The sequence below is a fragment of the Poecilia reticulata genome, linkage group LG22 (assembly GCF_000633615.1).
Source record: "Poecilia reticulata strain Guanapo linkage group LG22, Guppy_female_1.0+MT, whole genome shotgun sequence".
Taxonomy (NCBI): Eukaryota; Metazoa; Chordata; class Actinopteri; order Cyprinodontiformes; family Poeciliidae; genus Poecilia; species Poecilia reticulata.
Genome location: NC_024352.1, coordinates 18,666,375 through 18,690,565, shown reverse-complemented (window position 1 = coordinate 18,690,565; position 24,191 = coordinate 18,666,375). Strand labels below are relative to the sequence as shown.

Genomic DNA, 24,191 nt, shown 5'->3' with positions numbered 1-24,191 from the left:
TTTTTTTTTTTTTTTTTTTTTTTTTTTTTTTACTTGAATCCCAGCGTGCAGCAATCCAGAACAGAATGTTCTCATTAATGCCACGCAGTGATGCTTAGAATACATTTGATCTGTTGCCATCCTGCACTAAACACGCTGCAGCAGGTAATTTGTAGGTGTTTGATAGAAAGACAAAGTTACATAAGATGGAAACGCCAGAGCTGAAAAAAAAGGGACTTCCGCTTTCAAGTTGACCAATTCAGCAGCGGGGTATGCATGCAATGTGATCTTCCAGGAGGTGACTACACATGTTTAAGGCAAAGCATGAAATAAGATGGGGCTTCCCCAGGAAAAGGGACAGCTTAAATAGCAACCTGAAATGTGAATAACTGCCTTTGATTTTTAAGGAATAGTCTTAATGAAGGATGCTAAAACAACGCTGCCCGCATCCAACACAGTAAACCTTTTGAAAAGATCTGTATGTGGCTTCACCTCAAACCACTGGTAACTTTTATTAAAAGGTTTCTACATTTGACCTTTTGCATACTTTGGGAGGGGTGTGTAGTTTTAAGCCAAATGTCCAGCACAGTTCTACTTTCTCTTTTGGTCTGTTCTTAGGGGAAGTGCTGAACTGAAAGTTTTATATTTCCATCTATGATGCACAAGTGACACACAAGTTTATGTGTCTTCACAGACCTTCAGATAAATTGTGCTTTGCAGAAACAAATGATGCATCTTTAACTTTTTCACATTACAGCCACAAAGTTCTGTGCGTTTCATTGGGACAGACCAGGAAAAGTTTGGATAAAACTTTTCCTGGTATTCAAATTTGTAAAATTCTATGAATTCAGACCCCTTTAATTTGATATCACATAAATTCCAGTGTAAACAATGTAGCATTGACCTGTTAAAAAAAAAAAAATTAATTCAGTAATTTAGTTATATTTTTTTTATCTACATGTAAAACACTAACACGAACTGAACATTACCTTGATTCTGGAAGGAAACCTGTTCCAGCAGGACCAGAAGGACTCAGTACAAATACAGATCGCATTTTTCAGATTTTTATTTGTAAAACTATTTGAAAATCATGCATTGTTTTCTTTCCGCCTGACAGTTATGCATTTGGAGGGCCGATGTTCTGCGACTTTTTAATGTGTTTGCTGCTTCGACACATCTGAGTCAATTAATTTCAAGATTAGCAGGACTGCTGAAGACCTGACTGCATGCTTAGGTTTCTGAGCTGGCCAGTTAAGACAGAAGAGACCGTCTTCACTCCTAAGCTTTTGAATTAAACGGAAGACAGTGGGTGGATGGTGACCTTCTTCATCTCTGTCCTTCTGTCTGTCTGCAGACAGTCAGGTGTGTCACTGGTTCCCTGATGTTGCCAGTTTATCCTGCATTGTGGGATTAGATCTCTGTGTAAACTGACTTCAACCGTTTTTTTTATTTTGACGTTGACATGTATCTTGGAAATCCGCTGAGGTTGTGCTAATTTCCTGTGTGTTTTGCCTGGTTTTGCTCACACTGCTCAAGCAGCTCGGCTTCATGTTCTTGAACATTTAAACACCTATTTAACTTTTCACTGCCGCATTATTATTATTTTGCCACCACTAACAAGAAAACCTGTTTTCAGTGCACAACTCAAACACCAATGAGATTGCCACCTTCTTCTTTTTTAACACAGCAAATCATTTTAGTCCGTTTTAACCACATTATGCTCGTCTCAGGCGGCCACATTCCTCTCTGCTTACATTAAGTCTCATAAAGAGGAAACCACAGTTAACTGGTATTTCTTGGCTTCTCTTCAACTCTCGTTGGAATAAGGAGGAATTTGTTTGAGTCTGGTTTTGCACCAGTTGTTCATTCTTCTTTTCATCTCTCGGGATTAAATAAGGCAACTTTTTGCTGAGATCTTGTGAATGGTTTGTACATTAATCCCCCCCCCACCCTCCAGCCCCAAAATCAGGGAAATAATAATAACTGAGCAGCAGCCTCAGCATCCTGCTTCTCTAACAGACTAGTTATTCATCACTGAGAGGTGAGTCAGGCAGCCTAGAATGCAACTTTCTTAAAGCTGTTAGACAGACTGTTCAAATTAGATGCATTTTAGCTTCATTTTCAAGAATTTGACATTTTATACTTGGACACCGTGTGTTGTTTGAAAAGGACAAAAATCCGATTTGGCGTTAATGAACCCTGTTGTAAATTTGAATCTGGTGTACTTGATATCTGTTGCCTAAACAATTCATATTGTTTGCTATATACCAAAAATTAGCAGTGGAAATGCATCTTCAAAGGCACAACATGAGGAAAATAATTCATACCTCCACTGCTGGCTTTTCACTGCATGTCTTCTGACTACATGACGCCACATTTGAACTCCCTCCTGAAAAAAATAAAATAAAATCAATGCCGGTTTTTATAATGAGAAAATCAAGAGGGTTCATTTAAGGTTTTGGAAGTATTAAAACCAAAACCACGATCTGTGACGTTATAAAGCTGAGTAAGTATCCATGACGTTGTTTCTTCTACATTTATGAGGCATCTCTGGTGTATACCAGATTTTCAGGCAAGCATAACAAGATCTGAAATCATTTTGTAGGATAATGAATGATATTTTTATAACAGTGTGGTTATAAAATATCTGCATGGGGGTTGTTTACTGGAAATATAAAATGCATCATAAAACTGTTGAGCAGCTTGAATGTTCTGTTCACCAACAGTAAACATGAGTTCTTTGTGGAAGAATAAAATCTTATGAAGAAAGATTCAATGGAATCTTTAATGATGCTTAAAGGTATTAAACATGATACAGTTCTTATCCAAATGTATTACTGATTAAAGTAAGATTTAATGCCTTGTTAGTGTCTGCTTTTATTGTTAAAAAATATCTTGGTTTTCTGCTCTCATGCAGCTGTAAAAATAACAGCATTTTATTTTATTTTATTTTTTAATTTTTGCTTGCATCTGATCGTTTCTCCCATCTTCCTCCTTTGCCTCCCGTAGCTGTGGTCAAGGCCGAGCCTGACGCAATGCCGGGACAAATCCCAGATCCCTCTGTGACAGCGGGCTCCCTGCCCAGCCTGGGCCCGCTGGCTGGGATCTCCGCCACCACGCTGACGGACAAGCTGAGGTTTGGCGATCTCCACGACATCGGAACAATGTTGTCACCCTTGCTTTTCCTGGACACTCTGGGAAAGAGGCCTGTAGTCATCAAAACGGAGGTGCAGGACAATCTGAGGGACTTTTGCCTTTTCAGATTTTCTGATGTGTTTGTACTAATTTCAGCCACTGAAAGTACCACGAAATAAAAAGACGCATCATAAAAAATTTCTCGCAGTTACTTCAAAAAATTAAATATGGCACTTGTCCACATTTTTACAATAGAAACCACAAATCCTGAAGTGTTTAGTCAGGATTTTACATAACAGAGTGACAAAAAGAGTAACTCAAGTTGCACACCAGCTAAACTTGAAGGCTAATTTGACTCAATAAAATTCCAGAGCAAAACAGCACAAATGAACTTAAAGTGGAGCTTAGCTGATATTTTCTGTAGAATGTGCTGTTAAAGTATTCAGCACTCTCTATTTTTTGGTCAGTTTACAACCACAGACCTCAGTGAAAAAAGGCCCTTTTTTGTGTTAGTACTTTGTAGATCCACCTTTTGCTGCAATTACAGGTGCAAGTCTTTTGGGATGTGCCTCAACAAGCTTTACTCATGTAGAGAAGGAAGTTTTCCTCCTTTTTTTCCTTACAAAACAGCTCAAGCTCAGTCAGACTGAAGGGAAAGCATCTGTAAATATACATGTTCAAGCCTTGCCAACATGGACTTTGACTGGGACATTCTGAAGTGTGAATGTGGTGTGCTCTAAATCAGTCTGTATGTTTATGATTGCATTTTTGGAGTTCTTCTGTTTTAAGGTAAAATCTCAAGTATTTTGCACTACTTTGTGTTGGTCAGTCATGTAAATTTCTACAAAAATGATGGTAGGATGGATGGATGCCTTTCTGCAGCGGTCATTTGGCGAGTGGTGGTGGGTTACATGTTGGGCAGATCACCAGTCCATCCAGGGCAGGCTCTGTTTATGCAACCTACTGTATATTCTTACATTATATCTTACTCTATAGTGGCATCTGGTGGATATATCAGAACATGGCCAATCAAATAAATGGTTTGCAAAAAACGTTTTGTGTTAATTGAACAGCACAGAAAATAGCACAATATTGAAACGATGCAACCTTTTTATTATCCAGATGTTAATTTCAAATCTTATTGGTTTAAGCTAAAAATTGTAAATCCAAAATTATTGAGTGTGCAAAGAATTAGACCCTTTGCACAACTTTATATTATAAGACGTATTTCTTTTTAATGTTGGTTTGCAACCTTGGACATTGCCTTTCTATGCAATTTCGCTTGATTTTCATCTTCCGTCAGTACGCCATTTGAAATTTCTCCCCTATTTCTTCGGTTGAATTTCAACTGCGCCAATCGGCAAACAGAAGTAGGAGTTGTGAATGACATTAACTTTCTGCAATATTGTAGAATTGCTTGTTTGATAAATCAATTGAATTACAGCCTTGTGTTCTTTTCCTATGTTGTTCCACAGAAAGATGAAGAGGAAGAGAGGAGGAAACGAAGGCGAGAGAAAAACAAAGTGGCTGCAGCTCGATGTCGAAACAAAAAGAAGGAGAGAACAGACTATCTACAAAAGGTGAGACTTGTTTACGGCACGGTTTTAACCATTTCATTTTTGCTCAATGTAAAGTAACTTTCTTCTCTTTGGCTTTCCAGGAGTCAGAACGATTAGAGATGCTAAACTCTGACCTTAAAGCCCAGATTGAGGAGCTCAAACTGGAGCGCCAGCAGCTCATCCTCATGCTCAACCGGCACCGCCCCACATGCATCGTCAGGACGGACAGTGTCAAAACCCCAGAGAGCGAGGCGAACCCCCTGCTGCAGCAGCTGGAGGCCAAGTGAACAAACAGGGACTTTCCTGTCGTTTACATTCGAGGAGAAGCAGCCAACTAACAGCACTTCTGTTCAGGCGCTGCCTCTGACACGCAGAGCGATGCTCCGCAAAGAGCAGATCCAGTGGGACGGATTCAGCAGATCAGTCTCTTCATTTCACTTTTCATTTAAAAAAAAAAATCACTTCTGCATCAGCCAGGTCTTTGTGACATATAACAAAGAAAATGGAATGCATCTCTTGAGGAAAGTTACCTATTATGCAATTAGTTGGCTGTTTGTGGCTTTAAAATGTGGCTTTACATTTTATAACATTTAAAATGAAGAAAATGGAAAAAAAATCCATTATGCAAAAAAAATTTGCTTCATTTCAACTCAGTATTTTAATAATTGGCTCTGATGTCTAACTTTATATATGGCAAGAGTCTGCACAAATGTTTTTTCAACACAATTTTAGTACGGAACAACTGAAATCAACAGTTTTGATGTTTATGTGAGAAATCTTACATGGATTATCTTTGATCTCTTAAACTAGATTGAGGAAAATCTACAGAATTAAAAGAAACGTTTGATAGATACAAGATAACTACTGTGATGCATAACTACATGTATGCAACCATTACATATTGATTAAATTGCAAGTATATGATAACAAAATAGTATTGACTAGTTATAAATCTGAATACAAAATAGCAAAATTTTTCTGGTCCTTATGCTTCTTTTCTATTAGTAGAACAACCAAACCTCTTTTTTATTGATTTGGCGCAGGCGTCATGTATGCACATATATAAATATATATATATATATATATAAATGTATATATATATACACACACACACACTCAGACAGTGTTTACATTGTACTTTATTTACTGTTTTCATATTATTACAGCCAGTTATGTTTGTTTTTATATAGATAAATATTTACTTTTGTATATGTTGTTATATAAGCATATAAGCTATCTGAAAATACAATTTTATATTTCCTGAAGAAATTAAATGTTTCGTTCTTTTTTCTTCCTCTGTTTTTTCTGGGGTTTTTTACCTCACCAAACTTCAAGTTGAATACTGCCATCCTGTGGCAATCAGTGATGTCAGTAGCGCGTTACTGACGTCGGACCACAACTTTCAGAAACAAGTAATCTAACGGGTTACTACTTCAAATCCAGTAATCAGATTAAAGTTACTGTGCGTTACTATGTTCTTTTGTAATGTAATTTTATTTCCTCTATGCGTCGAGTGACAGCAGATAGTTGATGTTACCATCATACAACAACTTGCAATTAAGTATTGGCAAAGCTCAATGTAATTTTCACAAGTGGTGAAACATTGTCAACAGCTGCTGAAAGTAGCTAAAAAAGTTACTTTTAATGTAACTTAGCTACTTTCCAAATCAAGCAGTCAGTAATTAATTTATTAGTAATCTGATTAAAGTTATTTTTTCAAGGTAGCTATGCCATAACTGGTGACAATACTTTCCAATCTGCATTAACCCATATGATGTATGTAATATATTTTAGTTGAAGGACTATTATTAGATTGTTCTAAAGCTCATAGTCGGCAGTCACCTTTTTGTGGACTAAACCCAATAACAAGGCGCTCATTGTTTACAGCAGTGGGGATTAAACAGAACAAGCAGATTAACTGAGTCAAAAAGAACAAAAAGCTACTTCTGGTTTTGTAGGAACAGTATGTAGAGGAACTTCAGAGAGCACAATTGTGGTTGACTGCTAATTAGTAGCATTTGCAAAAGAGTGAGTTTGCATGTCAGAAAGTGTAAGGACAAGTGCAACCAAAGTATGGAAATCCAAAAGTGCCATAATCCAATTAAAAAAAGTCTTTAAATCAATTTTTAGCAAAAATATGCATGCAAATAAAAGTATAAACGTGCAATAAATCATTTTTATTTTGAAAAGAAATAAAATGAGACAAGCCTTTTATTAAAAATTAATTTTTACCATAGATATTTATACATAATTAAACAGTATATTAGAAAACAATTTGGTTTATTGTGATCCTTAATATGGGATTTTACTGTATATGAAAATTAATATTTCACTTTTAATTACTAAATTGTGTATTTAACACATTGTTTACACATTTTAAAACCACGTGGATAAATATACATATTTTGAGTTTTATTTAAATGACATTTTTAATGAAATCAAATTACTGGATTGTGGCATGCTTGGTCTTCTATATATACAGACAGGATGATGGGGGGGGGGAAGCTTCAGGGTTGAATAAGCTCAGAAACACAAACCAACTAGTTGGAAAATTTGTTAGATTTTCCAACTAGTGGTGGAAAATCTAACAGATCTTAAAAAGCCAGTAAGCACATGAGAGAAATGAGATGGAAACCAGGTGAATCTAATTGACTGACTGGCGACAGCTGGCAGAGGAATGGAAAACTTTGGGGAAATGTACTAACTTTAAGAATATGTAACTAAAATTAACACTACAGGGCAGAAACCAACATGAAAGACTTAACAAAAACAAAGCATGACACTACGTGGCTCTCTGTCTCGTTGTCCTCCTTATCTCAGCAGCTGGGAGGAGTTAAATGGATTTTCTGAGAAAATCCTCAGTATTGATTCAACTACTGGTTCGGCAGGTCGGTCCCGTGCAAACAACCTGACTTCTGATCAATTCCCCTTTTGCTGATGTGGCCACAGAACTTCCTGGTTTTGTTGGAACAATTTATTTTTTGGGGGGCAGAATCACGTGATGTCTCGAAAGCGACACCAGTTTTATTTCCATTTAAAGTTCCTTCATTTCATCCGTGTTTGGCGTTGAGTGTCATTCTATACGGGAGAACATGAAAGGCGACCAGGACACCAAGGAGATTAGTCCGGATTTGGGTAAAGATGTTCGGATCCAGGCTGACATCCCAAACGGGGAGTGCGGCTCGGCGCTCCCGACGCGCCTCTACAAGAGGCGCTGGGTGATTGTGCTCCTGTTCAGCGCTTATTCCCTGAGCAACGCTTACCAATGGATCCAGTACGGGATCATCAGCAACATCATCATGAAGTTCTACAACGTGGACGGCTTCGCTGTAGACTGGCTGTCCATGATCTACATGCTCGCGTACATCCCCTTCATATTCCCGGTTACCTGGCTGCTGGAGAAGTATGGACTGCGCTGCACTGCGCTGGTGGCCAACGCGCTCAACTGCGCAGGGACGTGGATAAAGGTGGCCAGCGCACGACCTGACCTGTTCTGGGTGACCCTACACGGACAGTCTGCCAGCGCTCTGGCTCAGGTCTTTATCCTCGGGATCCCCTCCAACCTGGCCTCAGTCTGGTTCGGAGCAAATGAGGTTTCCACCGCCTGCTCCATTGGGGTTTTTGGGAATCAAGTGAGTAAGTTGATGGGGCAACGTGGGGTAACATGGGCAAAAGGGGGAGCTGTTTGAAGTTGAGTACATTTCTGCCAAATACCTCAGAAACGTTTAGATCAGAAATTTTCAAAGAAAATAAACAAGGACAAGTTGATAAGTTGCTAGAAAAAAAGCAGAAATTTTGAGATTTAAGCTAAGAAATTTTCTAGAAAAAGCATCGACATTTCTGAATTTAAAAAAAATCTCAAATTTCAACTTTTTTTTCCATCTATTCACTGTGTTCATGCAGTCATCTTCAGTGCAAGGGGGAACTGTTTAAAGTACACCTATGACTGGGTTTTAAAAAAATCTAAAATGTCAACTTTTTTCATTAACTGTAATGCTGGATAACTGTTTTTTTGGGTTTAAACACTAAACGTTTTGAGTTGAACCAGTCTATTTCATTAACCCCAACAAAAAACTTTACTGCCAAAGCAACCCTAAACTATGATGCTGCTCCTATGTTCATGCAGTCAGTATTTTTTTTTCTGCTGTGGTTGTGGCACATTTCTCAGACAGCAACACGTCCTACAATGTAGCCAGGCCTGAATGTTTTCTTTGAAAGAGCAGACTTCTATTAGAATGCGACCATAAATTCCTGCAGCTTTGTTGTTGAGTTTTTGGCTGCCTGACCTGTTTTCTTGTCTTAATCATTTGAGGAACATTCAGCTTTTCGTAGTCCCATATTTTCTCCATTTACTGTCTCTCTGTCTTGTGCTTTGTACCCTTCTGCTGACTGATACGCCGATCCTTTTAAATCTTTCTTTTACTTATAAAAATAACAAAAAATTATCTCCGAGTTGACTTCAAATATAAACGTTAATTTGTGGTACAAAAACCTTTTCACTCCTTCACTAAACGATCAGATCAGCCCCAGCAGCTGCTTCTGCTTGTTAATCACTGCAGGAGGCTGACTGACCAGGACGAGGGTCTAAGCAAAACAAATAAATATACAATAGATCTACCATTCACATAACCTTAGATCTGTGGAAATTAATAATTTAGCAAAAAATAAATCTGGATATTTATGTTCATAATTCATTCTACTTCCACTTGTCAAAATTGACAAGGAGGTTAAAATCACTGCAGAATTACTAACGCAATGGCGCTCTATTGTATAGAGAAATACTTGCAGTATTAAAAGTGACTCTTTCAGGCTGTGTGTTTCTTCTCTTGACATCACAAAAGGCTGATAATGATGTTTGGTTTCCACTTACAGTCTGCTCCTCAACATGCATTAAAAATTTGTGAAAAATAAGCAGAAATTGAAATTTCATTCAGGATATGTCCACATAGCGAGCTGCATTCCTCACTGTGGAGGGAGAGAATCATTTTTATATTTTTCCTGAAAGCGTATCAGTTTTTCTCTTATCTGCAAGACATAAAATGGGTCTTGGAAAAGTTTTGCATGTGACAGATTTATGCTTTCTGATCGAACAACTTTAGAAGTTTTTACTATGTGAAAAAAGACTCCTCAAATCTATTGTCAAGTGTGAACTTTTTTTTTAATTTCAGCGTCTTCTTTCACCTGTGTTGGACACACATTCTGGTTGTTTTGTGGTTTAGGCCTTTAGTAACAATAAAAAGACCAATTTTTGTTAATGTTCACTTGCTTTGCCCTCTGTCCTTTAATCCTATGCTTCCTGGTTTTATTGTGCGTTTTAATTCCTGCAGACATTCAGGAAATTTTTCGCAAAATCAATTTTATTAAATTTTTTTCCCCCCACATATGAAAATGCCAAATGAAATCAGCTCTCCTGGTTACTTTGAATGCTCAATGAAACCAGGAAACTGAGGACAAATGTGAATTTTAAATAGATCCATACATGCACTTTCTACTGGTTTTGTAATGTATTTGACGTCTGCTTGTAAAAGGTATTTTCATTTTCTTTTTTTTGTCTGCAGTTGGGTGTTGCCATTGGGTTCCTGGTCCCACCCATACTTGTTCCTAATGTAAAGGATGTAGACGAGTTGGCGTATCACATCAGATTCATGTTCTACATTGGTGCGGGTGTGGCCACCTTCATCTTTGTACTTGTGGTCATCGGTATGTAAACTCCCCCAAAAGGGCATTAGGGTTCTGTGTTGTAGCTCTGTTTACATTAATCATCGTAAACCAATCTCCTCAGCAATTGATTCTTTGCACGACCATTTGTTTTGTAGTGTTTCAGGAGAGACCAGAGATCCCACCAACCCAGTCCCAGGCTCAAGCCAGGATTTCCCGCTCCACTGATTACTCTTACATGGCCTCCATCTGGAGGCTGCTGTGCAACAAGGCCTTCATGTTACTTGTGATCAGCTATGGTTAGTCCCTCTTGCTTAAAATGTGTGAAAACTGCCTTCACATTTATGGAAGACCCTGGCAAAGATGTGTAAAACCTTTCAACATATGTAGTTTAATGCAGTAGCATAATGTGTGAAAACTTTGGAAATGTTTATTTTTATGACCCTCCTAACAGCCTCTCCACACTGTTGTGTGAAGATGAACTTGGTTCCTCTTTCAGGGCCATTTGCCACTTTTCCATTTGTGTACCTGTTTAATAATTGTGCTGATATTTGATGGCTATACAGGGAATTTTTAACGATAAGCTTTTTTTCTTAGCCATTTCTTGATTCTGAAGATCGGCACACATCTGCCTACCTTAAAATTGCATGTCCTCTTTTCTTTGCTGCTAATGTGTAATTCTGTTTTATTTACAGCTGAATAATAAAGGTCTCTGTTTTTTTTTTTGCAGGGTTGAATGTTGGCAGTTTCTACGCCATTTCCACACTTTTAAACCGAATGATAATTGATCGCTACCCTGTAAGTTCCTTTATTTTATTGCTGGGGAAATGTTCTCTTCTGTGATGCTTCCTTTGTCCTTTCTTAGCACTGGTTGACATTTTCTATGTTTTAAGCTTTTGTACAATTCATTTTACCACCAAACTCTAAAGCTTCAGGACAGCTGACCATCACAAAGATAACATTTCTGGATGTTAGGAGTCTGGGTAAAATAATGACTGTGTTCCATGAATCAGTAATTAATGAATCAATAATTAATCACCCTGGTGTTTCACCTCAGGGTGAAGAGTTGAATGCTGGGAGGATCGGTTTAACCATTGTCATTGCTGGAATGGCAGGATCTCTAATCTGTGGCTTTTGGCTTGACAAGACCAAGACCTACAAGTAAGATCCTCCTCTAACTCTGTTTGTGAAACCTGATATTTGTAAAGGTAAAAGTGAGCCATGTTACTAGACATCAATGAGAAGCCAAACACTAATTTAGCACGAACAACAACCAGTGCAGGGATTTTTCTCCTGCAAAGTCCCTTTTATGTAATTTCATGTTCAATTGGTCAACATATTCACACAATCAAATTAATCTGATGGCTACAAAATCAAAATACGGAGCTGACTTAAAAAATAAAAATAAAACATTGCTCCTCTCCAGAATGAGGTTCAACCACAAAAGGTCAGGAGCTGGTTGTTCAGTGTGTTGTAACCAAATTTATGTTGAAAGGTGAAAATATGGCATTAAAGGTTTGACAATAACTGTATTCTTGTGTTCTGTGACATAAAATACTGTCACTATATTATATATTAGTTTCATATAATCTTGTTTTCTGATTCGTTCAGTTTTGGGTGTTCATTTACTGTTAGCCATAATCATTAGTTGGCAGAAATAAACACGGTATATCACTCTGAGTCTATAGTTTTTACATTTTGATTTGAATTACTGAAAGATCTTTTTTTTTCTTTCTTTTTTTTTTGTCTAGTTTGAGAAACACTCGCAACCAATAATATTTAATTACTCAAGTTGAATTGAGATCAACAAGAATCCTGCAAGACTGTTTTTATACGCTTTTAAGTAAAAAATGCTTAAAGTTCAATAAAAAGAATGTTTTTGAGTACAGCCTTTGCTGAAATCCTTCAAAGACCTGGAAAACCTTCAATTGAGGTTACTTTTGGGGCACTTGAAGCTGAATTAAAAAAAAAAAAAAAGTATTTTTATTTTTGGGAAGAATTATGATTGCATTCCTCAAAGTAAGTGTCTCCTTGTGTCTTCACCTGTTAGTGCGCCTCATTACAGGAAGCACAATCTACTGTGGCAGGTTAAAATCCTCAGATTCCTCACATGCCACAGTAAATGCAGAGCTGTCAAAGCAGTTTGGCTCAGGTTTACTCTGGACCCTCACATTGTCTTACTGTGTCAGACATTCACTGGACTTTGCTATATCAACAAAATGTTTTGCAGCATAATTTACGCATGACTGTGCAAGAGGCTGTGTTCTCAAAGTAAGCATGTTTTGTTTTTTTTCCACAGAAAGTGGTTGGGATACACTTAATAATAGTGTTTTTAATAGTATTAATAGAGGTATATTTTTTTGGACTGCAAGCTAAATTTAAAAACTCAATTCCAAGTTAATGTCTTTAATTTTATCTAAAGATGTACTTTATACCTTTCAAACCTTTTTTTTGCTAATTTTTGTCTTGTCAAATGTTTAAGCCAATTTAAATGTAGATTTTAGGTATTTTTTAAAAAACATTCTTAAACATCTTAGTATTTGAACATCCTATATTGTTTTTCCATTGCTTCTAATTCTCTACATAGTCTGTAATTTTAGATAATTCAATGCAAAATTTGAAACTGCTAGTCATTGCATACGCTTGCTTATTTCTAGCTATATTTCTGTTACATTGAATTTGAGGGCTTATAGTCAGTGAAAACTCAACATGAACTCAGAAAATTTATAAAATATTCCAAATAAATAATTATTACACATAAACGATCATCACCGACACCCTGCAGCAGCTCACTACTAAAGAAGCTGGCAGTTCGGTGTGCTGAATCAAAGATATTTAATGGAAGTGGAAGAAAAAAGTGTTCAAAAACACAAAGGTGCATAACAGCAATAGCCTGGATAGAACTGAAATAAAAGCCACTCAAGTATTTCAGATTCATAAGTGTTATCTGAACATCCTGGTTAGCTTTGAGTTCTTACAGTTGGTGTGGATGTTTGGTATACTTATTATTAATAATTCTTTTAAAATTTCTTCCTCTGCAGACAAACCACCCTGGTGGTGTACATCTTCTCTCTGGTTGGGATGCTGGTTTACACCTTCACCCTGAACCTGGGGCAGCTCTGGGTGGTGTTCATCACCGCTGGAGTTCTAGGGTATGTAGACGAACTGAGCCGTTGATATACTGTGACATGTTCAAGGACATTTGAGTAGTACTAATTAAGACAATTAGTATGTGGGCAAGAGCAGCAGTACATCAGTGTAATTGTACTTGAGTAGAAATCCCAAAAGATTACTTGGTATGATTTCTGCAGCTTCTTCATGACCGGATATCTCCCTCTTGGCTTTGAGTTCGCAGTGGAGCTCACCTTCCCAGAATCTGAGGGAACCTCGTCGGGTCTGCTCAACTGTTCAGCTCAGGTTGGTTGTTGGTGGCACTGATTAACTGCACACTTTTAAACACGTGACATGTATTTACTTTTGGGCCATAAACACTTCTTATGGTATACTCTTGTTGCAGATTTTTGGAATCGTTTTCACCATTGTACAAGGAAAGATTATCGATAAATGGGGAACTTTACTTGGAAATGTGTTTCTGTGTATTTCTTTGCTAATTGGAACAGTAATAACAGGTGAGACACGAACATCAACATGTCACTTTGCAGCCACAAACTACAATTTCTTTATTGGGATTTTATTGCTATAGACCAAGGTCTGAAATCTTTACAGCCTAAAGAAACATTTTTACATAAGCAAGCATCTGTCCCCATTTTTACATGGGGACAGATGAAAATGAAAAAGCACTTGGATTCCAACCAAATAAGAAAATCAAATTCCAAAAGCATATCATTTAGTACTTTGTGTCATTCTTCACACTTTGACTCTTACTTGAAACATTTTAAAAACTCATATTCTTTCTACTTTTCAGCCATGCAGTGCTTTGTGTGGCTCTGTTGTGTAAAAACCCAACAAAACACATTAAAGTCTGCAGTTGTAACGTGACAAAATGTCAAAGGGCATGAAGACTTCAGCAAGTCCGTTTTTTTTTTTTTTTACTTGAGTAAAAGCTGTTATCATCTTTGGATGTTTGCTGCCCCCTAGTGGATACATTTAAAACAAATTTGTGAAAGTTGCTCGAACAGTTTTTGCCTTCAATATTGTTGTGGGACAAAAAAAAAGATAAAATCACTCAATCAGGTTTATTTTGTACGGTGTGCACAATACAGAGAGCTTGTAAGACAATCAATAATGAAGCACTGAGTCAACACATAGGTTTGATACTAAAACATGTGAGAAACAGTCTGGTTCCCATGTCGCTGCAGGAAAACGACTCCCAACCTTGTGTGTGTAACTCATACAGGTTCTTTCACAAGCACTTAATTTAATATGACCAGCAGGTGTTCATTTACAATAATTTTCCCATCACAATATGTTTGTACTTCATATTTTCATGCATAGTCAATTTGTGAAATAACTTGGATAAAGTTGTTTTCACTATTTTCTGTGAAGATCACCAGCTTTTTGCTGAACGTTGACTGAAAATCAGTTGTCAGGTTACAAAATTCTTTTCACACTATATGCAATTTGTTTAGGTTTTTTTGCACACTAATGTAAAGTTGCAGCACACAAGACATTTACTTGACACATTTTACCGTTTAGAATGTAGAAATATTCTTTCTTTTTAATTGCATCAACTTTAAACATTTAGTCTGCCAGTATAATACCTCTATTTCTCACAGGATTCATAGAATCTGACCTCCGGCGGCAGAAGGCCAATCAACAGGCTGAGGTGCAGCGAGTGAGTGTAAGTATCTGTGTGAGGTGCTTAAGGTCTGAAACGGGGATCTTTCACCAGGTCAGGTCCCAGTCTGGCTTGGTCTCTGCAGTTTCTTCTGGCTGCTTGGCTCCAGTTTTTCCTCATTGTAACATCCTGCTTGTTGATTTCTGGGGTTTCTTTGCTGTAGGGATAAACTTTTGTGTTGGTATGTCTAAGCCTTCAACAAAAAACACAAGCCTCCTTCTTGCTGCTTACAATGTACAAAAGATTGTCAGTTGCGTGGTTATGTTGTTGCGTGGTTATGTTTTGCTTCAGAAATGGCACTGCTTTCCAAGCTTTCAGTATCTGTGCAGCTGACTGCTTTAAGATATTTTGTCATTTAGAAATTAAATCGCAAAATATCTGATATTTTGTGATATTTTTGTGACTGCTCAATGAACTGAACAACTGTCATCCCAATGATTGTGCAAGTCATAACATTTCAGTAAAATTTTTCAATTTTGTAATATGTCATAATGGGAATAAACCCTTAAAATACATTTTGAGTAGGGAATCTGTATAGTTGGTTTTACTTTGAGCTGATTTAATAAACCAAATTTTACAGGGATACTATACTATACTATACTATACCATACTATAGTGTCATGTTATTCTAAAGACACCAAAAAAAGAGTAATGCAGAATAATATGTCCTGAAACAAAATGTTTTGGCATCCATCCGTTTGAATTTTTTCTTTAAAAAAACAAACAAACAAAAAAACCCTGTTAAATTTAACGTTAATTCACTGTTATCTGCAGCTTGCATTTTAAAACAAGCAAAATTCCTTGTTTTGTTTTTTGTTTTTTTTGCTTAAATTTGAATAAAAACGCAGCTTTGACTCAATACACCAGGACTCCTGCATACTTGTTTAACATAAGACCAGATTCTTTTGTCAATGGCTTTCAAAAAATACCTGGAAACTAAATTATTCTAGAAATTAAGTTTGATATTAAGTATGCTACAGTTTCCTTATTAAAGTCTGTACAAAGAGCTTGGTGGCCTAGTTGACAGGTTGCTGTAGGTGGGTGTGCAGGAGTTTCTGGAGCCACTGGTGGAGGTGATATGGTGTGAAGGTTAAAGATGACCCTATGGGTCCCCCAGATCTTTGATACTGGAGCTATGATTACAGCCTACAGAGTCCAAGACATCAGTGCGAGACTACGGGGCCACAGCAAGCAGCAGGAGTCATGACATTACCTCACAACTTCACAAAAATCTAAATGGATGTGACAACAAGGTAGGGTCATATGAGCAAAAACTCCCTGAAACCTCAAAGGTATGAAAACTATGGCAAACTGTAGCCCTTAAAACAGTTATATTCTTGATGCAAACAGAATTAGTTTGTGCTAAGTTTATTTGTATATCACATTTCATCAACAAGGGAGTTCAAAGTGCTTTTCATGATTAAAAACAGTCACCAGTTCTGAAAACAAGCAAACGTATCATTTTGTCAAATGTCGTCATCAATGCATATCAGATATGTTGATCAGTGTTCCACTTACTAGTCAACGACTCTAAAAAGGAGAGTTTTTAACCTAGATTTAAATAATCTGTATTTCAACAGTATTGCAGTCTTTTGGAAGTTTGTTCTACCATAAAAACTGAGTGCTGCTTCTTCATGTTTGGTTTTAATTACCAGAAGATCTGAGTGGTCTGGAAGGTTGATACAATGACAAGTCTTGTATTTTGGTCTTAATCTGTTCAGTAATTTATAAACTAACAAATGTATTTTTAAAGTTTGTTATCTGAGCTACAAGGAGCCAGAGTAAGGATGTTAACTGGGATGATGTGCACCATCTTCCTGGTTTTAGTGAGAACCCAAGCAGCAGCATTCTGGGTCAACAGTGGTCTTCTTTTCTTTCTTTCCTTTTTTCATAGGCAGACCTACAAAGACACTATTGATAAATGAGTTTCTCTTTGTCCTTCTGGGACTGTAGTCTTTTAATCCTGGAAATATTCTTCAGTTGGTAGAAGACTGCCTTTGTAAATGTCTTTATGCGACTCTGAATGTTCAGATCTGATTCAATCATCATTATGCCCAGATTTTGGATCTAGGTTCTAGTTGTGTATAATCTGCATAGTTATGGTAACTAATTAATGTTTTCTAAGCTGTAGTAGTGCTTATTGTCTGCCCATGTCTCTTCCAGATGATGGCCTCTGATGTTCAAGAAGGTATCCTGAAGGAGAGGAAGTTCTAAGGTGAAATGATGTCGCCTCAGCAAACCACAAAGAGAAGAAACAAAGTCTTAAAGGACATGTCGGCATGTGTAAACATGACAAAGTAACTACAATGCAACATGCTGCTGTGACTAGTGAGTATATGGAGACTCTGACCATGATGGACACCCATCTTCGATTCTTTAGTATTAAGAACTGCTGCTCCTTTTTTACTGCACTGACGTGCTACAAAAATATCACATTAGTATTTAAAATGCAATTTCTAAACCAACCTTTATACACGTTTGAAATGCACTTTCAGAAAATGCATCACTTACAGTTGAGACAGTCTCTAATTTTCTGACTCCAATCTGTAAACATTCCAACAGGTTTCTTGGTAACAGATTTTCAGAACTTTTTAGATATTAATTTAAAGAGAAATTTTCAGTGTTTCCCGATACTTGTGCTGTGTTACTGAACTTAAGTATTTACTCTGGTGAAGGCACCTACGTATTTGTGAGTTCTATGTTTTGTCAGTGATCTTTAAATGCACACCATAACTGGGACGTCCTTCCTTTACATTGAGTAAGGCTCATATATCACCCGTTTGCCATTTAAGGATCACCTGGTTGGTATTCTGCCAAGTATAAATACTGATTGATGCTGTGCATCAGAGTACACTCACAGAGGTCAGTTTTCTCCTCATTTTACAAGAATATGTCTGAATCGCTATTTTAAAAATATCTAGAAGATGAAGAATTTTGGCACAAAACAAGATGGATGAAAAAGAAAATATGCCATTTTGCACACAAATGTCTTCACTGCATATTTTTTTCCAGAACAGAATACGAATGTAGAATATTTTAAGGTTGTGTGAACAGAGTTGGCACTGATTTCGGGTAATTCTTTTTTTTTTTTCTGGAAATTTATGTAGAATTTCACCTTGAATGTATGACATCATTTTCTACAGCAGATGGACTGTGATTATGAAACTTTAAAAACCAGGCTGGATGGCTGGGTGAATAGATGGATAGAGAAATGAATGACTGGAAAAATGGGTGGATGAATATTGAATAGAGAGGAGTGGATTGATACTGATTTACAGGTGCATAGATCAATGGATGGTGGGTAAATAAATGGAATGATGGGTTTATTGATTGATGAATTGGTACTAATTTCTGAAAATAGAATATCAAATGGTGTGGAAATGACTTTTATTTCCTTTGTCCATGTTTGTGGAAAATGCATACATTCAATTTTTTGTGTAGGAATATTGGATGATTTCCACATTTAATCAGATCATTCTGTAGCTGTGAGAAGGTCATTGCAGAATTATGTACTGTAACACTGCCAAACATTGACTACAAGTTTTTAGGGCTTTTGTACGTTGCACATTTATATTGGTGATAATAAATATTTCTGTGCTGCTGTAACAGTGAGTTTTTCCTTATTTGCACTCACCTCATGGCTATATTTCTGAATCACTGAGTTGTTCAGTAATTAAAGTATTTTTTAGATTTTTAATTTGCAAAACATTTTTCATAATGAACATTGGGGATTTAGGAAGCACCAGTAAATAAGACAGATTTAAATGACCTTAGAAAAACATGATATGGGAGACATGGCAAAGTACTAATCTACTAATATTAAAATTCCCACCAAAAACGGGTCAGAAAGAGAAGTAAAACGGGTTGCATGAAGAGCAGTTGGTAAGTTTAGGCTAAAAAAACCCCAAAACTTAAACTGACATAAATGAACCACAAGGGGGGATTTAAAAAAAAAAAAAGTATTAAAATGGGACAAAATTGCAACCAATAATGCAAAGGCTTAATGTCTGGAGAACCAGCTCGGTTTCTTCAGGAATCAAATTTGACCAAACACCCTAGAATCCCCAGATAGTTAACCTCAATATTCTTTAGGTAATTGGGTATTTTGTGCCTATTTGAAGATGGACTGATAGATCTGTGAATCATGAAGGACGTTTGATACATGTTTGAATTATATATTCATCAGAAGAAGAAATAAAACCATAAATGCTGGCAAAAATGAAGTTTAATTCAAATATCGAACATGGATGATTTTCTAAAAATAATGCAAAAAAAAACAAAAAAAAAACAATTACACCTTCAGAATCAAGATGTCTGAATTGCTCTGCAGATAAATAGTTTTTTATTGCGAATTCATAAAACCTCAACTTTGTTTCTGAGGTAAAAATCAATAAACAGCTACTGTGTGTGTGTGTGTGCTAAACACTTACATGATGCAGTTCTTTGGTAAGTCTGAACTGATAAAAAAAAAAGAGATGAAGTGAAAAAATTATATTCCAGATTACCATGCGGCTTAATCCTTTTATAATATTGCTAGGTAAACCCAGAACTGGATTTACCCAGTTGGTAAACCCAGAACTACTGCACTGTCAACAATAAAATATATATTTATACAAAGGATGTAAAGGGTAAAATACAAAGTCTCTCAAAAAAGTAATTTATATGTGTACTTCTTTCATAATGCCAAAGCCAGCACACAATTACTGGTCCAAGCCTGTGTGCTGGTGGTGGATTCGGAAAATAGGAGGAGGAGGAAACTAGTTTCGCTTCTTCTGCCGTGCTCCTGTTTCTTCCTGAGTCTCTGGAAAACATTGGAATCCAATAAGCATTCCTATGATGGAAAAACCTGGGAAAAGCAAGATGAGATGTGATGCTTTTCAAATGAATAAATTTCCAGTAAAAGTTTCAAGCATAAAATCCTAAATTTGAGGCGATTACCCCTCCATACTCACTTGCAACAATAAGTGGTGCCATCACTCCAATAGTCAGTGGTGCAGTTTTGTAGATGAATGCTTCCGACAGAAAGTGACCCAGTGCCAACACAAATGTCCATAAAGTAATGTGATACAGCCTGTAGAAGCCAATATGTATTAATATGACAATAAGACTGTAAACCAAGAGCATGTAGGAGTTTTAAAACGTAACCGTATAGCTTACGTTCTGTTCTGGATATCAATGGCACAGGCACAGCGGATGATTGACGACAGCAATGTCCAAATACCAAATGTTCGAGCTTGGAGACCATTTACTAGAGAAAGTAGAGGAGTAGAGAGAGAGGCATAATAAAGCAGTCAGTATATGTAAGAATTTTTTAAAGCCTGTTTTTAATTAGCTACATGATCATAAAATAAACCTGTGTAGATCAACATTTGCCAGTTCTCTCTCCTTCTGGGTGGTGTGGTGTGAGTCTTGTAATTGTTTAACAGTCGCTGACATCAATCCGAGGATTTTTTTTTTTCCTACTCCAACATTCGACCGAGATGTTTGAGGGGTTTCTTGCATGTAAAGTCTATTTCAAATCAATATCTGTGCTTAATCCTTTTACTATCATTATAAATGTTCTCAAATATTCTGCTCTGATACTTGATGTTCGATTTTATAATGGTCTGCTGGTCCAGATCCCCAAACCGTGACACTTCCAGCTCCATGCTTTTCAGTATGAGGTTTGTTTCCTGTATGTGGTTTAAGCCAAACACATTTTCTGTTCTTGTTGTGTTATGTCAGATTTTTAACTGATTTGAGTTCCAAAACCCTTTGCAAACGCATAAGTTGCAAAACGATGTGGCCAAATTTATCCCAAATCAGAAATCGAATATCAGAACTGTTAGAAAACACACGGGTTGTTCCTAACTTTTCCATCTGACATTATAAATACTCACCAAACTCTGGCGTTCCCGTGTACAGTTTCTCTGAGAGGAAGCTGTGGTCCCTGAAGCTCTGCACGGTGTTTCCCATGGCGATGACGGACACCATCACCAGCCAGCTCCGGAGAACGTTCAGAAAACGGCTCATATTTGCAGTCAGTGACGCACCTGTCAGAGAGTCTGTCGACTCACAGCAGTCCAGGAAAGCTCAGACCGCAGGAGCAACTGAGCGGCTTAACACACACATTCAAGGTCATCTGTCAGGAGATTACAATCATTAATATCTCTAAACAGACTAATATTTTTGTAAATTCGTCAATGAGGGGAAAAAAACAAAGAAAACCATAGCTACCCACCAGCGATAGTCAAACTACAGCGTCGTCATGTTTCTAAAATACAATCTGGCAAGACTAAAAACCACAGGTGGACGTCAGCCAACCGAGTATTTAGCTACATTTGAAACGGTGACTTTTCCCCAATCTTTGCCCACAGGGTAAGCCAATAACAAGACTCCAAAAAATGGCTCCATTCAATCGAACCATTATTATGATTGGTCGTCCTAAAACTTAAGGTACCGCCCAATTTCTTAAGCGGACCAATAACAATTCACCCATTCGTATAGCGAGTAGACAGCATGTTAGTGTTTCTAGATAGGGGAGGGGCTAGTAGATGTCACTGCAGATTTTATTACACTGTAACAATTAATTGCATAATTTTGGGGTTTGGCTTGAAACATGGGCTGAAATTATACTTAGGGATGATTTACAACAGAAATGGTCTCATTAATTTTGACTTTAGAAAACCACACAACAAAATCTAAGCCAGACGTGCTAAAATTGCATGACACATTTACAAAGTTCAGAGGGTTTCGAACAGCATAAAATTGAAGTATTTTTCAGGTTCTGATATATTGAGAGGGAAGAAAAAGGGAAGAAAAATACATGTTCTCTCAGACTTTGTTTATGTTTGTCCAACCATCAATCTGTCATTTGCTTTTCCTCATCCCACATTCAGCCTTCTGACTGTATGCTGTCTTGAACTTCTACTTTGCTATTGTACTTATATCTAAATTAAGTCTGGTTCAAGAAGTGTTTTGCTTATTCAAAAAGACGAAAAAAGTGATCTGAAACCATAGGTAAATCAATTATCTGGCCACAACAGGATTGTCAAGATGTCATAAGTTTGAAAATAAATTAGATAATTATAAAATATCAAGGTGGAATGAATATATTGTAAAATCAGGAAGTAGGTTTGTGACATGTCTCCCAGTTTTGTTTTTTTATATTACAAATAGCAGTGGCAATGAAAACTGAAAGATGACACATTCACATCTCTGCACAACGTGTCTCAGTCATAGAAGGTGGTAATAACATTTAAGATCACAATGTTACGTCACACCATAAAAAAACTTTTCAATGCAGAAATGAGGGCTTAATAAAAGGTATTGAATGGGTTGGTAAAGATAGCGCAAGTCGACACATATGGAATTTTACATGAGATTCGGATTTAATTTCATGATGTGAATCAAATAAATGTAAAAAAAATATTTACATTAAAATAATCCAAAAACGATTTGACAACACCTGCTGTAAAGGGGGATTAACGTTTAGTTTAAACGTTCCTCACATGGACAACCGTTTTTAGCTAGTGCGCATGCCCACTGCACTGTTGCTACTCAGTTGTTGTAGTAACCAGGAAGATTAACGGTGCTATGATGCTTCCGCCTGCTAGTTAGCTGTTAGCGTTTCTGCACCGGAAGGTACGGGTAAGTTTATATTGGTTCACATTTATACTTAGGTTCAGTAATAATGTTACTTTGGTTTTACATCTAAAGTGACTCTGTTTTGGTTGGTACCAGCATATGGTATAACCGCCAGTCCGTGCCAACGTCTTGTGTGTGTGCAGTAAGAAGGTTTCATCGCCGCCACAGGTAGATTTTGTATGAACTAATTTATACATTTAATGCGTGTGTCGGTATTTACTGCTTAGAGAAATTAGTGCAACAGACGTATAATATGTGTACGGACATATGTAACCACCATTATTCTCAGTAGAACATTTTTCGGTATTACCTGGAGGATTTCACCGGGTAGTCAGCCGGACTTTGATGGGAAAATGCCAGCCGTGGTTCGGGAGAAAGAGGACTCAGAGTCTTCTTCTGAGGACGAACATGGGTAATCTCAGAACTCCTCTTCTGCTGTTTGATGCACTTTAAAAATAGCAATCTGTTCTAGACACTTGCTGTGGGATATTTTTTGTGGTGTGGAAACAAATGTAAATATATTCAGGATGTAAAACATTTTATTTAATAATCTTATTATATCTTACAGTATATCTATATCTTAGCAGTTGGTTTTAGACAAAATTAAAAATGATGAGCTCTGTCTTTTTGTGCAGTCATATTTTGGGACAGCTTGTGTGTTGGAGTGAAAGTACAGCCAAATGCAGTTGATGACAAGCAACACTTTGGTCTGTTAGAACACAACGCAATTAAACTAATTACCAATCTGTCTTACATTATTTGAACAATAGCCTGTGTGTAAACATTTGGTGGAAGTGGGAGGCAATGCAATACAGTATCTGTAATACTGGTATTTAAATGCCACTCATCCCATTTTGGATCTAAGCTCATTGTGTTTCATGTTTTACATATACTATATGCTGAACAACTGAAGAGTTATTAGAATAAACACAATTTGTGGTTATTGTATATTGTATGTTATTGTATACTTTAGTCTGTTTTTTGTATTTAAAATAAAAATAATTTGATTGAATTCTACAAAACTATATTTTCAGTCACCACAAAAACATAATATCGGCCTTAAACGAGCGTAAAAAAGTGTAGATATTTAGCATAATTTTGCTTCAGTCTGATTTTTTTTTTGCTCATATCTGAAATTTCAAATAAATCAACCATTCTTAATATAAGCATTCCAATTGTAGGTTTTCTATTTTAATGGTCTTTAGCGTATTGCACAATGTTTTCTCTACCATTACAAGCTGCAGAGAGGCTCTTTCTCAAAGTGTGTGCAGCTTGTGTAATTAGACTGTCCTCTTTAGTCTCACTTAGGTTCTTACCTTGCTGATCCCTTGGCTGACACTACAATATGTGCCTCTTAAGATATGATTAATATGCCACTTTGATGGATCAAGATCATAGTTTTTTTTTCCTAGTCTATATCTTCACAAATTGTTATA

At 36.8% G+C, this 24,191-nt stretch overlaps 4 protein-coding genes across 15 annotated transcripts in view; 3 read left to right on the top strand and 1 right to left on the bottom strand.

The window, feature by feature from the left end:
• The first annotated feature begins 19 nt into the window (after window positions 1-19).
• Window positions 20-5,805, top strand: jdp2a (Jun dimerization protein 2a). Its single transcript, XM_008400257.2, has 3 exons — window positions 20-3,206; window positions 4,590-4,694; window positions 4,775-5,805. The coding sequence occupies exons 1-3, from the start codon at window positions 3,015-3,017 to the stop codon at window positions 4,958-4,960; spliced, it is 483 nt and encodes a 160-aa protein (XP_008398479.1). The 5' UTR covers window positions 20-3,014; the 3' UTR covers window positions 4,961-5,805.
• A 1,392-nt stretch (window positions 5,806-7,197) lies between these two features.
• Window positions 7,198-18,735, top strand: flvcr2a (FLVCR choline and putative heme transporter 2a). 2 transcript variants are annotated; one of them, XM_008400258.2, is made up of 11 exons: window positions 7,199-8,305; window positions 10,232-10,373; window positions 10,490-10,630; window positions 11,062-11,129; window positions 11,389-11,492; window positions 13,373-13,483; window positions 13,643-13,748; window positions 13,849-13,960; window positions 15,068-15,132; window positions 16,275-16,382; window positions 17,293-18,735. In XM_008400258.2, exons 1-11 carry the CDS (start codon window positions 7,766-7,768, stop codon window positions 17,341-17,343), a joined length of 1,548 nt encoding a protein of 515 aa, XP_008398480.1. In that variant the 5' UTR covers window positions 7,199-7,765; the 3' UTR covers window positions 17,344-18,735. The 2 variants fall into 2 exon arrangements, with proteins under 2 accessions (XP_008398481.1, XP_008398480.1); XM_008400259.2 differs by lacking the exon at window positions 16,275-16,382 and having other exon boundaries at window positions 7,198-8,305.
• A 601-nt stretch (window positions 18,736-19,336) lies between these two features.
• erg28 (ergosterol biosynthesis 28 homolog) lies at window positions 19,337-21,517 on the bottom strand. 2 transcript variants are annotated; one of them, XM_008400261.2, is made up of 5 exons: window positions 21,350-21,517; window positions 21,009-21,226; window positions 20,287-20,377; window positions 20,082-20,200; window positions 19,337-19,975 (listed from the first exon to the last, which is right to left on the bottom strand). In XM_008400261.2, exons 2-5 carry the CDS (start codon window positions 21,139-21,141, stop codon window positions 19,887-19,889), a joined length of 432 nt encoding a protein of 143 aa, XP_008398483.1. In that variant the 5' UTR covers window positions 21,142-21,226; window positions 21,350-21,517; the 3' UTR covers window positions 19,337-19,886. The 2 variants fall into 2 exon arrangements, with proteins under 2 accessions (XP_008398483.1, XP_008398482.1); XM_008400260.2 differs by having other exon boundaries at window positions 21,009-21,250; window positions 21,350-21,516.
• A 1,133-nt stretch (window positions 21,518-22,650) lies between these two features.
• The window catches only part of ttll5 (tubulin tyrosine ligase-like family, member 5), a 65,334-nt gene continuing 63,793 nt past the window's right edge, over window positions 22,651-24,191 (top strand). For 7 of the 10 annotated variants that reach the window (XM_017302496.1, XM_008400269.2, XM_008400268.2 and 4 more), the window contains exons 1-3: window positions 22,651-22,758; window positions 22,852-22,923; window positions 23,048-23,167. In XM_017302496.1, coding sequence (XP_017157985.1) covers window positions 23,109-23,167 — 59 coding nt within the window. In that variant the 5' untranslated portion in view covers window positions 22,651-22,758; window positions 22,852-22,923; window positions 23,048-23,108. Of the gene's footprint in view, window positions 22,759-22,851; window positions 22,924-23,044; window positions 23,168-24,191 lie in introns of all 10 variants that reach the window. The other 3 variants (XM_008400263.2, XM_008400264.2, XM_008400266.2) reach the window with 3 other exon arrangements.

Bases quoted from the DNA above. Each gene is read 5' to 3' on its own strand.
- jdp2a (XM_008400257.2), top strand. From the start codon at position 3,015: ATGCCGGGACAAATCCCAGATCCCTCTGTGACAGCGGGCTCCCTGCCC. The intron at 3,207-4,589 runs GTGCAGGACAAT...GTTGTTCCACAG, and splicing joins CTGTAGTCATCAAAACGGAG to AAAGATGAAGAGGAAGAGAG. The intron at 4,695-4,774 runs GTGAGACTTGTT...TTGGCTTTCCAG, and splicing joins GAACAGACTATCTACAAAAG to GAGTCAGAACGATTAGAGAT.
- flvcr2a (XM_008400258.2), top strand. From the start codon at position 7,766: ATGAAAGGCGACCAGGACACCAAGGAGATTAGTCCGGATTTGGGTAAA. The intron at 8,306-10,231 runs GTGAGTAAGTTG...TTTTGTCTGCAG, and splicing joins TTGGGGTTTTTGGGAATCAA to TTGGGTGTTGCCATTGGGTT. The intron at 11,130-11,388 runs GTAAGTTCCTTT...GTTTCACCTCAG, and splicing joins TGATAATTGATCGCTACCCT to GGTGAAGAGTTGAATGCTGG.
- erg28 (XM_008400261.2), bottom strand. From the start codon at position 21,141: ATGAGCCGTTTTCTGAACGTTCTCCGGAGCTGGCTGGTGATGGTGTCC. The intron at 20,378-21,008 runs GTGAGTATTTAT...TACTTTCTCTAG, and splicing joins CACGGGAACGCCAGAGTTTG to TAAATGGTCTCCAAGCTCGA. The intron at 19,976-20,081 runs GTGAGTATGGAG...TGCTTTTCCCAG, and splicing joins GGCACCACTTATTGTTGCAA to GTTTTTCCATCATAGGAATG.